This window comes from Tamandua tetradactyla, chromosome 19, assembly GCF_023851605.1.
Source record: "Tamandua tetradactyla isolate mTamTet1 chromosome 19, mTamTet1.pri, whole genome shotgun sequence".
Lineage (NCBI taxonomy): Eukaryota > Metazoa > Chordata > Mammalia > Pilosa > Myrmecophagidae > Tamandua > Tamandua tetradactyla.
The window spans coordinates 71,696,361-71,709,918 of NC_135345.1; the positions used below are offsets into that span (position 1 = coordinate 71,696,361).

Here is a 13,558-nt window from a genome sequence, read left to right on the forward strand (position 1 = left end):
CAATGTCTGTCACATAGAAAGGCATGTGGCTGGCATCTGCTGGTTCTTGTTCCTGTTTCTGTTGCTTCCAGTTTCTGATTCCAGTGGCTTCCTCTCTAAGCCTTTCTGGATCCACACTTAGCTGCTCTGGGGCAAAACTCAGGATTTCATCTCTTAGCTTAGCATCTCCTGGGCCAGTGATCTCTTCAGGTTCTGCCTATTTCTGTGAATCCTTGCTTAGCACCTGGATTATTTCTGTCTCCATCTCCAAACATCTATATCTATGTCGCTTCTGAAGCAACTCCAAAATGTTTCCCCTTTTAAAGGACTCTAGTAAACTAATCAAGACTCACCTTGAATGGGCAGAATCACAGCTCCATTTAATCAAAAGGTCACACCCACAACTGGGCATGTCACATCTCTTGGAAGTAATCTAATCAAAAGGCCACACCCACAGTTGAGTGGGTCAGTCTCTGTGGAAACAGTCTAATAGAGATTGACCAACAGTCCAACATAAACAATAGGTCTGGCCCCGTAAGACTGGATTAGGAAAAGAACATGGCTTTTCTGGGATACATAACAGTTTCACACTAGCACAGACCCTCTACAGTATCCTTAAGAATGAAGAGAAGCCTAAAAATAAGGGACAATTTAATTTGCACTAACAAGTTATTACAAATTAACATTGTACAGAACAGAATTTCACGTTTTCTGAAAACACAACAGGGTTATTTTAACATTCCTGAATAATGTGCCTTTTATATGTCTGTGAATTAGATCTCAAAATATTTTCAAAATGAGAAGGTTCCTAGAAATAATGTGCCCACATTTAAAAAAGCAGCATGATTCATTTTTTATTGTGCTAACTATGTATAGAGGAGAGTCTCAGTTAAGCAGCACATAATACAAATCTTAAAAATTTCTGTATCCTTTCATGAGAATAAGATAAATGTTTATTAAGAAAGAAAGAAACCTTAAAGGGGAAATAAGAAATTTTTAATGAGATAATTAAATAAACACCTTTGCTGATCAAGAAAAAAAAAGGAGATAAACCATGCAGGTAGGCAAGGTACCAGGTGTACCCTAGGTGCAGCGAGGATACAGAAGAGCTTTGGGTCTTGGCATCTTTGTCCAATTACACTTGATCAACTGAATAATGTTAGGGAGGCAGAGCAAATTCTTATCAACAAAGAATATATGCTCATATTAAAGCAAGAAAGTGAAGCAAACTTCCTTGCTCAAAAATATTTACAGCAGTAATAATAGTACAAACAAAAAGGGTTTCAGGTTAAGTGAATCTAAAAATTCAGTTAGTCATATTGACCATTTCTAGTAATTGAGATGATACCCAGGGAACCCAAATTATCTTCTTTGTTCTTTGAGCTCTTGAATTTTTACTTTCGAATTTAAGAGAACTCCAGCCGCTTCATTTTGTGCTGAGTAGTGTGACACTTTGTAGAGATTTGTATAGTGTCTAATGAATTACATACTTTAGGCATATTAAGTAACAATGTCTTTGGCTAACCAAATTTTTCAGACTTATAAATTATTGTGCAAATGTTATTGTAATTATCCAAATTATTATTCCTGTTAACATTTATGAAAATGAATCATGGCTTCCAGCGATTTTGCCAGATGATTCAGATCTTAGAATTTTGGTCTGCTTTTTCTGTAAAATTTTGTGGCTTGTACTTAGTTGAGGAAAGAGAGAGTGAGCATTGTATTTACCTTTGGGGGCAGGATGTTGAAAAAGAGCTGGAGATACAGATCAGCATGAGACAAGAGATGGAATTGGCTATGAAGATGCTGGAGAAGGATGTTTGTGAGAAGCAGGACGCCCTGGTGTCTCTACGACAGCAGCTGGATGATCTCAGGGCACTCAAGCATGAACTTGCCTTTAAGCTGCAGGTAGAGGAAATAGACTCACAACCTTCTAAAACCCTGGGCCTCCTCCCTACTCTTCCTTTTTCTCTACAATCATCCTTTAAACACAAGGGAGAAAAGTCATGTCTTAATTGAAGCTAGCTGCCAATAAATTACTTTAGCAATCAGACATCATAGGATCCTGTATTACTGTTCTGGAAAGTCATGGGCACTTTTCAAATTGTAATAGGGAAAGAGGATCTTTTAAAATTTTAATCCTAGAATATTTCTGCTTGCCAGCTCAATGTGTCTACTTGCCAGCTCAATTGGTTAACCTTATGTTATTCATTTTTGTAATGAGACTGCGTATAACAGTACTAATCTTAAAGAAATTGTTTTTTAATTTTTTAGTTTTTTTCCTCCATTTGAGAATAATTAATATACTAGGAATTTAGGAATTTGGGAATTGACTGGTATACTGGTATGACAATTTTTATTTCTTTATTTCCCAAGTCACCATTAGGTTCAAACAGTATGTTGATTTATTTCAGGATTTTATGTTATATAGATCACTCATAATTCTTTTCTATAACAGAGTTCAGACTTAGGAATAAAACAGAAAAGTGAACTAAACAGTCGCTTGGAAGAGAAGACTAATCAGATGGCTGCTACCATTAAACAACTCGAGCAGAGGTAAAAGTACTGTTTCTCTAATGAAATACTTTGGGCTTTCATTTGTGTTTTCTAATATCATTGAAAACATTTTTTTTATTTTAATCCAATCTTACTGGTATGTATTATATAGTCATATACTTTGTAATCATCCAAAGTATACAATCAGTGATTCATAGCATCATCATATAGCTATATATTTATCACCACAATCAACTTTTTGTGTATGTGTGAAAAATAACATATATACAAAAAAGCAATAAATTTCAAAGCACACTGCAACAATGAGTTGTAGAACAGATTTCAGAGTTTGGTATGGGTTAGAATTCCACAATTTTAGGTTTTTACTACTAGCTGCTCCAAGACACTGGAGACTAAAAGAAATACCAATTTAATGATTCAGCAGTCATACTCATTTGTTATACCCGACCTTCTCTGTATAACTCCATCTCCTGCTCTTCAGATTTTTTCCAATGAGAGTATAAGCTTCTTGAATTAGTTACTCTTTTAAGACCCCCTCATTAGAGCTGTCATAATGTCTTGAACGTACAAAGAAGACATTAAATTGAATGAATGATTGGCTTATTTTATCCAGATGATTCTTAACCAGGGTCCTGAATATATTAGTTTTAATTCAAAAGTTGATTGCCCTAAAGAACACCTAGGGCATTATATAAGATTCTACAAAGGTTGCATGCACTAGGGTAACTTTCTAGAAACCTACAACCTCCAGATGGGTCCCTGAACCAGATAAATCCTGAAATGCAGACGGGTCAGCCTCTCCAGAACACCAACGAATTCTGTCCCCCTATCCCATATTACTGACAGCCCCTTACAATATGAAAAAGCTAGAATGGGCATAAGCCAAATACCCCTAAGAAGTAGGAGAAACACCAGTGGAGATGGTGAAGTTATATAGAGAAGGTAGGGTTTAACAAATGAATATGATTGCTGAATAATTAAATTGATATTTATGTCCAGTATCTTAGAGCAGCTAGTGGTAAAAACCTAAAAGTGTGGAATGCTAACCCACACCAAACTCTGAAATCTGTTCTACAACTCATTGTTACAGTGTGCTTTGAAATTTATTGCTTTTTTTGTATATATGTTATTTTTCACAAAAGAAGTTGATTGTGATGATGAAAGCACAGCTCTATGATGATACTGTGAACCACTGATTGTGCACTTTGGATGATTATGTGGTATGGTTATATATAATTATATATCAATACAAAATTAAAAATTTTTAAGTTGATTTGCAAATTAGTAAATTTGATTGAAACCTCTGGTTTAGCTAATGAATGAAAAGGTATCAGTCTGCATAGGAAAGAAAGTTATCTAAGAAAATACGTACTTGCGCATAAGCATTTATATGTTTATGATTTAACAGATCAATTTTAGTGCTCATAAATTTTGCTTTTCAAGTGTTGTATCAAATTATTTTTCAATAATTTTTGACTTAGTATTTAGAGTAGACAGAATTAAAATAATGACTTCTCTCTGAGTATTGACTTGGTCTCTTTCTATTTTTGTCTTTCCTTTTATCTATTTTCCATATCCCTTTCACTCCATTTTCATTTTTATTTTATTAATTTAGTGAAAAGGATTTGGTGAAACAGGCAAAAACCTTAAATAGTGCAGCAAATAAACTGATCCCAAAACATCATTAGGCATTTTAAAGTTGGTCACCTCTCAAATTTTATCTCACACCTTGATTTTGAAAGGAAGAAATCTGAATGTTATTATATTTAAACTCTGATTCTATATAAACATCACCGAAAGTTGACTTGGAATTTGGCATATAAGTTGTGCTTTTTTTTTCCTTCTTTATTTTCTCCCCAGAGTTAGAAAATTTGGGATAAGTTCCCTGATTAAATGCCAAATAAAATTTGAAATTACTTTTGAGTTGACCAATAAATAAATCGCCATTAAAAAAAAAAAGCCTAGGGAATTGAAGCTCTGTACATATATTATGGATGCCTTTACATCCAATATCAGAATCTAGGTGAATTGTTCATATCTCTTGTCAGCAAGCCTTTTCTGCCATTGCACTATAATGTACTAGAGATGAATCACATGTGGACTTGGCCTCTTCTCAAGTAGTTCTGTATATCTTAGGTCATGACCCCTTTTTAGTCTTATTAATCCCCAAGCCAAGGATAAATGCTTAGTTCTATTATCAGTAACCAAGATTGCTTGCAGTTTTTTTGCCTTAGTGATTTGGGGGTAAAAACAACAACAACATCTTTACATTTCTTTAAAGTACATAGGTATAAAGTTAGTGATTAGGTAACTTACAATAGCATAATAATGTGGAAACTTGGGTAAACCCTACTGATATCTGTGGCATCTTCTACCTCTACCATTTTTTCTCCAATTCCACTTCCTATTTAGGTAGGTCAGAGAGAACAATTTTAATAACTCTCTTCTCCTATTCAAATGGAATAGGCTGCACATTTTCCAAATCTATTCTGCTTTTCCTACTGAAGTAAAGAATACAAAGTGTAGACATGATTGATAGTTTCTTGCCTGTTATTCCTCTCTTGGAAACATTTACCTACTTAAGAGTTTCTATTACTTTTTGTCCAGATACGGATTTGCTAAAATGAAACTAATAATCTAATTAGTAGAAAAACACTTCAAAGTAGAAAATAGATAAGTCTAAACTTATATTCTCTATTACTACTTAGTATAAAAATAGAGATTCCCAGTAGATATCCACAGGCAATATTAGCAGGGCTTCTTTTTAAAGTGACTACAAATCTAACCCTTTTTAGGCTTCAGGTTGTAAATAATCTTATAAAACTTTGATTTTTAAAAAATTACTTTTGATTTTAGAGGACAGGCTTTACATAGCCTTCAGTCCTTCAAAAGTCTTCACAGAGTATTTTCTTTTTCTCTCTTTTTTCTTTCTGATGTAATTTACAGCATTTCAGCTGCTTAGGTAGGAATAAAAATAACCCCTTTGCTTCTGGAACTTGAAATCACTTACCATCTTCTTGGTAAAAGCAGAATAAGAAAGTAAGATAGATTTTATGTGTGGTTTTATAAGTCCTTGTACAGATTTGAACCAATTTCAAGTCAAAGAACTTATCTTTACAACAACTTTATGAAATAGCCTTTGGTCTTGAACTTTTAGTTCTTAAGATTTTGCACCTATATAAATATAACTCTTGTGTTATTGTCTTCATCAGCCTTTTCTGATGATAAATTGTCTTTTCTGTGAGCATTTGGAAAGAGTGATCAAACACCAAAATACAACTTTTCGAAGGATACACCACATGCTTCCAAATTCTATTACAGAGAGCCCAGTTATTTCACCTTTTAGATGATGCTTCTCTATAGGTGCAAAGTTATAGGATATGTAAAAGAAAGCACTCATCAGAATCTTCCAGCGAATACGATCAGGAGTCTTATGCAGGCCCAGTGCTCTGTTTGTCCATTTAGTCACATACCATCTGCTAAGAAAGAAAAGAAGAGATGACCCAACTCTGACAAAGGCTTTTTCCTTATATAATAACCCAGAGCTTGAATACGGATTGATGTGTAATATCCTCAGATTTAATTTAGTAGTGGTTTGGTGGAAGGACCAAAAAAAATGTTCTAATTCCATTTATAAGAAGGCAGTTGCCTGTTTGCGAGTTCCAGTTAATGTGTGTTAAACAGAAATGTAAAGTACCAAACCTATTAGGAAATAAAAACAAAAAGTGGATTTAACTTAAATTATTGTGTGCTTGAGATTGGCTTTGGATATGGATTTTCTAAAAAGTGATGTTTTATTGTTCATCATCTAATGGCTGTAAACTGTAGTAATAGAATAAAAAAAAGTGGAAAATCAGCTTTTCTTCTGCCTGGTTCACCTTCATCTGCTTTTCTTTAGAATTTGTTTTCTCTCCATCTTTTTATTCTCTCCATAATTTCTCCTATGTCCTGTGAAGTTTTTCTCACTCTCTCCCTGCCTTGGGTTGTTTTATTTTGTGTTATGAACTTGATCTTCCTCCCCATCATGGCTTTTGTTTTTTATCACGAGTTCATATGGCTCACATCCAGATTGCACCAGGCTGAGCGAGGCCGCCAGTCTGCTGAGTTGGACAATCGGCTTTTCAAGCAGGACTTCGGAGACAAGATCAACAGTCTGCAGCTGGAAGTGGAGACGCTCGCAAGGCAGCGGTGAAGCAAGGGCAGCTTGAGCTGATAGGGTGGTTATGGGTAATTCTAAGACTAGATAACAAGAAAAGGGGGGTGTCTCATAACTTCCAGCCATTTTTGCTCTCTGAAATTAGAATTCAGAAAGCTTCACATACATCAGCCTTTACAAAATCCAGTCACCATCCTTTGTAATCAAAGAATTAGGAAATTAGAACCCAGGATCTCAGATAAATAGGAAGGAGTAAGAGGACTAGTGGCCAACATAACACTGATAATAATAGTTAATATTTACTGGTCTCTTACTATGTGCTATACTTTATGAAGCACTTCACATTCATCTTCTCCTAACATCTTCACATTAAGCCTTCTGGTAGGTGATATTATTTCCCCACTTTCAAATGAAACTGAAACTTAGAGGGATTAAATTTTTCCAAATTTCATAGTTAAGCTAATAGGCAATACCATAATTTGAAAGCTGTCTCCCTGACGGTAAGCCCTTAACTACTCTTCCTAATCTCTCAGATGAGACATATCTATGCTGAAGCCACTAACTTTAAACAAATAGAGCTTTGTTGTTGCATATAGCTGCTAAAGACACTAGTGGTTGAAGGAGTAACTGGGGACTCAATACATAACTGTAACAAAAGACCAGTTAATTAGCATGAGCTAATTAGCAAGGTCTGTGGTATCAGTACTTTCATACTAAATCATGCTGAAAATTTGTAATTCCTGTTTTTCAATTACAGTAAATCTTATTTGTTATTCACCTGTCCTCAAGTCTTTTTATTAAGAGTTATTATATCTGATAACTTTCTGTTAATTCATTATTAAAATTTAATTATTGAACTTAAAGAAAATGGATGACATTCTTCAGAAAATATTAGTACAGAAATCCAAATTTTCATTTTCCTCTCCCATCAACCCTAGGAACCAGCTTGAGTTAGAACTAAAACAGGAAAGAGAAAGAAGGTTTCAAAACAACAGGAGCATTCCAGGAAAGGGCTTGCAGAAGCCAGACTCTAAAATGGTAATATTTGTTATTTGTTTTTTCATTTACTTAATTTTAATTTAATTCTTACGGCTACCTTGATGGGCCCCAGTTTTCTTTCGTAGATCACATATTTAATTGCTTTGGCCTTGAGTATGTAGCTAGCAGGCTAGAGATGGAGAAAATATATGAAAGCTTGATTGCAATCTGCCTATAGGAATCTCTCATCTAATTTTATTTCATTTGGAAGAGGGGATTTTAATAACCATAATTTTCATTGGCCCCACTATATCTTTCAGATTGTTAAGTAAAATGACTTTGTTATGTTAATAAAAATATGTTTCTCGGAGTTCTGCTAACTACTCTTTTTAATAATATGTCCTAGTAATTTCTTGCCCAACCTGAATTTCCTCCTAACAGAATTTTCTTAAATTTGGATTTGCTTCTTTTCACCTTTAGCAAAATCATGAGGATCTCAGTTTGTGTATACTCAAGATCTCTTGGGAATAATTAGAAAGAGAGAGAATTAGGCTTGGGAAAGAGAAAAGTAATGTAAAGTGTTTAAAAGAGCAGTTTTGGGAGAGAGCTCTTCAGTACCTGTAGATAGATAGGTCAGGGATCTGAGATTGTGTAAGATTTTCCTCAGGGACCCAGGAAATAGAAATCAACTTTTTCAGGTAATAAAATTAGAAAAGTGTGATTTTTTGTTGTTATTGTTGTTAAAGGCCAAACATGGAGGGGAAAAAAAATCACCTCATTTGTGTATATATTATATGTAATAAAGCAGGACAAATTTATAAGCTTCTCATTAAAATGTATGAAGAGTAAGCTGCTAATTTGCTGCAGAATAAAAAAGAATGGTAAATGGAAATTTATTACATGGTATCTAATACTAATAATTTGAAATGTGCAAAGTACCATTCACTATGTAGCATGACATCTTTGTTGTTTTAATTTAGTGAACATAAAATCTTTTATATGGGCTTTCAGAAGTTTACTTAAAATCTTGAGCTATCTTACCCTGTTTTTCCAGTGAATCTCTCAATCTCTCATTGCTCTGCATTGGGCATTTCCAACAGGATAATATACTCAAGATTGGAGAGTAAATAATGCATTGACTGCCTTTCCTTGATATTTGAGCATTCTAAGAACATGCACTTTACTTCTGGAGGCAAGTGAGCAGCAGGTCAAGGCAGGACACAGTGTATGTGTACCACAAAAATAATTTATCCCTTAAGATTGCTCAGGCAGGGCAGTAGAGCATTGTTGAAATACATTTTAGAACTTTACATCAGTCCTTCAGAGTAGAAAATTTCGAATTGTATAGGCTGTAAAAGTTGTCTTGACATTGGCTTGATTGAATAGGATTATCCAATCTGTTGGATATGTCTTTGGCCAGGCTGTTTTACCAGGTTTTCAGAGTTCATCCAGGAAAAATAAAATTTGTATTTCTCCTAAGAAATAACATATACCTTGGGTCCACTTCATAAGTAATTTTATCTGAATCTCAGGAATTAAAGAAATATCTGTTCTGAAAATTCATATGTTGCAGACTGTCAGAATAGTTTTTTTAAAAGCTACTCAGAGCAGAGAATGGGAAAAAGTCTTTGAAAGATGGGTCTTTTCCCTAATAATAATAAAAAAAAAGCTTCTTTAGCTCTATACCCAAGGCAGAGCCATCAAGAAGAAAATGTTTGCAATATCATCACTTAGCTTTGTGAATAATTAATAAATTGAGCTGTTTTCTTTTGGCAGGTTGAAAAGCACAGAATCCAAGAGGAAAATGTTAAAACACCCTTTGAAGAAAGCCACAGGTATTTGTCAATCAAGTATTAACTAAGATATAAAGTTATTTTGGGATGGTGGGAAAGAGGGAGCTTTTGCTATAACTCCTTCATAATGGCCTTCACCCAGACCAACTGCCGACTTTTATGATACTACAGTGCCAGAAAAATGTTTTTAAGGGGAAATGAATAAATAAGAAACCAGATAACATGTATTAAACCAAACCCATTAGTCCATTTTTAGAAGAAAGAAGTGTCAGTCTGCCCTCTGATTCTTAATTTACTAATCCCCAAACTCAAATTATCACTTGAAAGATTATTAATAATCTTTATTGGACTAGTATCCCAAGAGAATGAAGTACAAATCAGAGCATTCCTTAGGTTCTTAGTGTATTTGAGTATGACTCGTTTCCACCTGTATACTAAGTGAAGGGCTACTATGTTTCAAATAAATCCTCCCATTTCCTTTATCTCCTGTTTCTAAAGGGCCTTGGTTTAACTTGATTCCTTTTTTTAATTCTTCATCTGATTTGCCCACTATAAAGAGCATAGGATCCATTTTAAGGAAACCGACCTTTGACAGTTATTTTAGCAGGTAGAAATGTAGCAAAATATTACTTAGTGCTGCTGCATTAAAGTTAAAAAGTTTAGCGGTGCAAGGGTAGTTCAGTGGTAGAATTCTTGTCTCCCATGCGGGAGACCGGGGTTCAATTACTGGCCCATGCACTTCCCCAAACAAACAAACAAGCAAAACAAACAAAAGAAAAACCAAACCAAGCAAAAAAAATTTCAACAAATGGTGCTGCAATAAGGGAACACTCACATGGAAGAAGAATGAAATGTGACCCCCGCCATACAGCATCACAAAAAAATTAAAAAAGATTTAAAAATTTCGACAAATGGTGCTGCAGTAACAGGATACTCACGTGAAAAAAGAATGAATTATGACCCCTACCACACAGCATACAAAAAAATTTTTTAAAAAGGTTTATGATGAGGAAAGATGTAATAGAGGGGTTTTAAGAGACCTGTACAGTATATTTTTTTGGTATGTGTCCTTGTCAAAGCTTTCAATGTCTCAAAAATCCAGTAGTATGTCATTTGAAGGAGAAGCAGCTGCTGGAGAAGAGAAGTCACATGGTCCAGTAGACTGACTGTGCAGGTGCTTGGCCTAAACATATCTCCTCACCTCCGAGGCCAGAATGATTTCAGAGCCATTCATTTTGCCCCCCGGAGTGTGTCTGATCCAGAGATACCTTAAGCTATAGCCCATCAAATGCTACAGATCTACATAGGCCATGGAATGTTACTAGAAGGGCTGTAAAATTGACTTGGACTTCTAATTGCTTTGCAGGGTCAGACAAAAAGACCAAGTCATTTACAAATATTCAAAAGTGTTTTTTAAATGCAAGGTTCTGATTTAGGTCTCGGGATTATAAAAGACAATGCCACCTTATATTTGTACTGTGCTCTGCAGTATAGAAAATGTACTGCATATTCATTATCTCCTTACAAATTTAATTCTTCTTATGAAAGTATAATCACGTATCCCTACTTTAGAGATGAGGAAACTGAGGGAGCACAGAGAGGCTGGGTGACATGAAATATTTATTATGACTTCTGTTTATAAGCTTTTTGTCTCTGCATGATAGAATAGATGCTTTCAGGGTCTAGCCTGGGCTTCCTGGGATTGTGGCCCAGGAAACATGTGAAAGCCTAGTCATCCCATGGTGTTTTTTCAGTGGTCACAAAGCCATTCAACCGAAGAGAATAGGAAGTATTATATATCTATGATGCATTTTTCCTAGACCGCAAAGTGGGCTCTGCTTCTGTGCTCATTCAGGTTCTAGTCCAAGTTGGGAAAATCAGGCTTAGCTTGGCTTAGCCTCATGAAGAAATATTTCAACCTGAAAGGGTTGTCATGTGGTAATATCATTTATTTCTCTTTTCTTGATTCATTTTGCTAAAGTTCACATTTTAGGAATGTTTGGGAGAGGAAATTAATATATGGCATATGATAAAGGGCAGATTTCCATACCAGATAGATTAAAAGCTATTAAAATGTGTGGCACTGACTGCTGGAGTTTTACATATTGAGAAACATAAATGGTAACCATTTTCTTGGTAGTAAAAAGGGAAAGTAAAGGATAACTCTAAATCTGTTTCTAAACAGGAACCATAATATAGGTCAAGGGTCAGAGTCTAGTAATAGATTTAATGCCGATATTTCCTTTTTATGGAGGTCAAGATTAGTAATTATGCTTCTCCCAGGAACATAAAATAAACATAGGTATTATTTTTTTGACAAAATGATTGTAACTTTTAATTGACATGATATAAATGGAAATAAAGTGAGTTACTATTTGTTACTGTTTTTAATTCTCCATTGTAGGCTGCAGTCTCATCCTATGGAAAAACAGGTAACTGAACCTCCTGTCCTACAACATCTTGTATAAATTAGGAAGTTATCTGGAACATGCCTAGCCAGTAAACATGGTGGCACAGGATGTAGATGAATGCTTACAAGTCTCTATGTATGCCACCCTTTGAACAGTGTCCTAAACATATACAGTATATGTATGCCCAGTTTGCTAAGTAAACAGCGGTTCTTACTTTTCTTTAAAGGGATTTTATTGAGGTGTACTCACATACCATACATCCATACCAAATGTACAATCTTTTAGTATATTCACAGAGTGGTGCATTTGTCACCACAGTCGATTTTAGAACATTTTCCTTACTTCAAAAAGAAAAGCCGTATACCTCTCAGCAGTCATCTCTCAAGCTTTCTATCCTTCCCTAGCCCTGCATAACCATTACTCTATATCTCTCTCTATAGATTTATATTCATATTTTATGTCAATGGAATCACATAATATATAGTACTTTGTGTCTGGTTTCTTTCACTTAGCATACTGTTGGGTTTTTTTAATTATTATTTTTAATTAGAGAAATTCTAGATTTACAAAAATCTAGCAGATTTACAGAAAAGTCATGTAATCTTATTTTAGGTTATCTTTGATACACTATGAGACCTAAAAGAACTCACTATCTCCTTTTGCCTTAGTTTCTCCACAAAAAAAATAGAAAAAATACTTCTTGATCACTTAGAAATAAGTAAAAATAAATTACTGTTAAAACCCTTTATGAATAGAATAATGTGACAACCCCATAAGAAAGATGATAGATGCCAGTAGGTCTGAATCATGCCTGTAAGATATAAAATGAAGCCTAGTGCGTTCCATTCTCCATGGTAGAGTGAGACAAGAGGGATGGGGCAGTTTTACATTGTTTTACTTTTTAAACTTTTCACTTTATATCTATATGCTTGAATTTCCTTTTTATAAATAAAATCACATTTTTCTTTATTTTAAAAATTAAAGGGGTGCACAGGTGGTTCAGTGGTAGAATGCTCGCCTTCCATGCAGGAGACCCGGGTTCGAATCCTGGACTATGCACGCCAAAGGAAAAGACAAAGGAACTGGGGATAGTGATAGTGTCAGAACTATATTAAGGTAGTAGGAATATATGTCATTTTCTTTTTAGTTTTCAGAGAGTCTTTACTGTGATTATTAATTTTGTAACTAAAACGGCATATTCTGAAAGTAGTAATGTCTCTGGGGTTGGAGGTAACTAACTAGTTAACTGTGTGGTTTAGGATCAGCTGCAGGTCTCTGAAAAGCCACAAGTGTGTCAGCTCTGCCAAGAAGATGGCAACATAACCAAGGTAACTACAGTGAGAATTGAACAGATTCTTCATAGAGATGGCCATTAGAGCACAAACCCCTTTCACAGAGTAATAGGGACTTCCCCACTGTATTCCATGACTCCTCTCAGTGCAGGGAGTGGAGAGAAAAGTAAAGGTAGCAAGCATTTGTGTGTGCCTATTCTGCTTTTTCAGTTGTAGGTAAGTCATATCCCTATAAAAATAAATGTATTTGAGTGCCCACTGTGTGGCATGTGCTATTCCATGTGCTAAAGAGAAAATAATACACAAAGTAGTTAAGTCCCTGCTCTTGTGAAGTTTACGTCCTTTATGTCATCATTTTATGGATGAAGAAACTTGAGCTCAGATGTTAAGTTACGCAAACAGTAAGTGGCAAAGCCAGGATTCCAACCTGAC

The 13,558-nt window shown here is 34.9% G+C and overlaps 1 protein-coding gene across 11 annotated transcripts in view; it reads left to right on the top strand.

Moving 5' to 3' along the window:
• The window catches only part of RUFY3 (RUN and FYVE domain containing 3), a 140,198-nt gene that overhangs the window by 123,834 nt on the left and 2,806 nt on the right, over window positions 1–13,558 (top strand). For 7 of the 11 annotated variants that reach the window (XM_077137050.1, XM_077137044.1, XM_077137045.1 and 4 more), the window contains 7 exons: window positions 1,720–1,887; window positions 2,438–2,535; window positions 6,565–6,684; window positions 7,591–7,690; window positions 9,407–9,465; window positions 11,828–11,855; window positions 13,094–13,162. In XM_077137050.1, the coding sequence (XP_076993165.1) occupies window positions 1,720–1,887; window positions 2,438–2,535; window positions 6,565–6,684; window positions 7,591–7,690; window positions 9,407–9,465; window positions 11,828–11,855; window positions 13,094–13,162 (642 nt within the window). Of the gene's footprint in view, window positions 1–1,719; window positions 1,888–2,437; window positions 2,536–4,111; window positions 6,685–7,590; window positions 7,691–9,406; window positions 9,466–11,827; window positions 11,856–13,093; window positions 13,163–13,558 lie in introns of those variants that run through there. The other 4 variants (XM_077137052.1, XM_077137053.1, XM_077137054.1 and 1 more) reach the window with 2 other exon arrangements.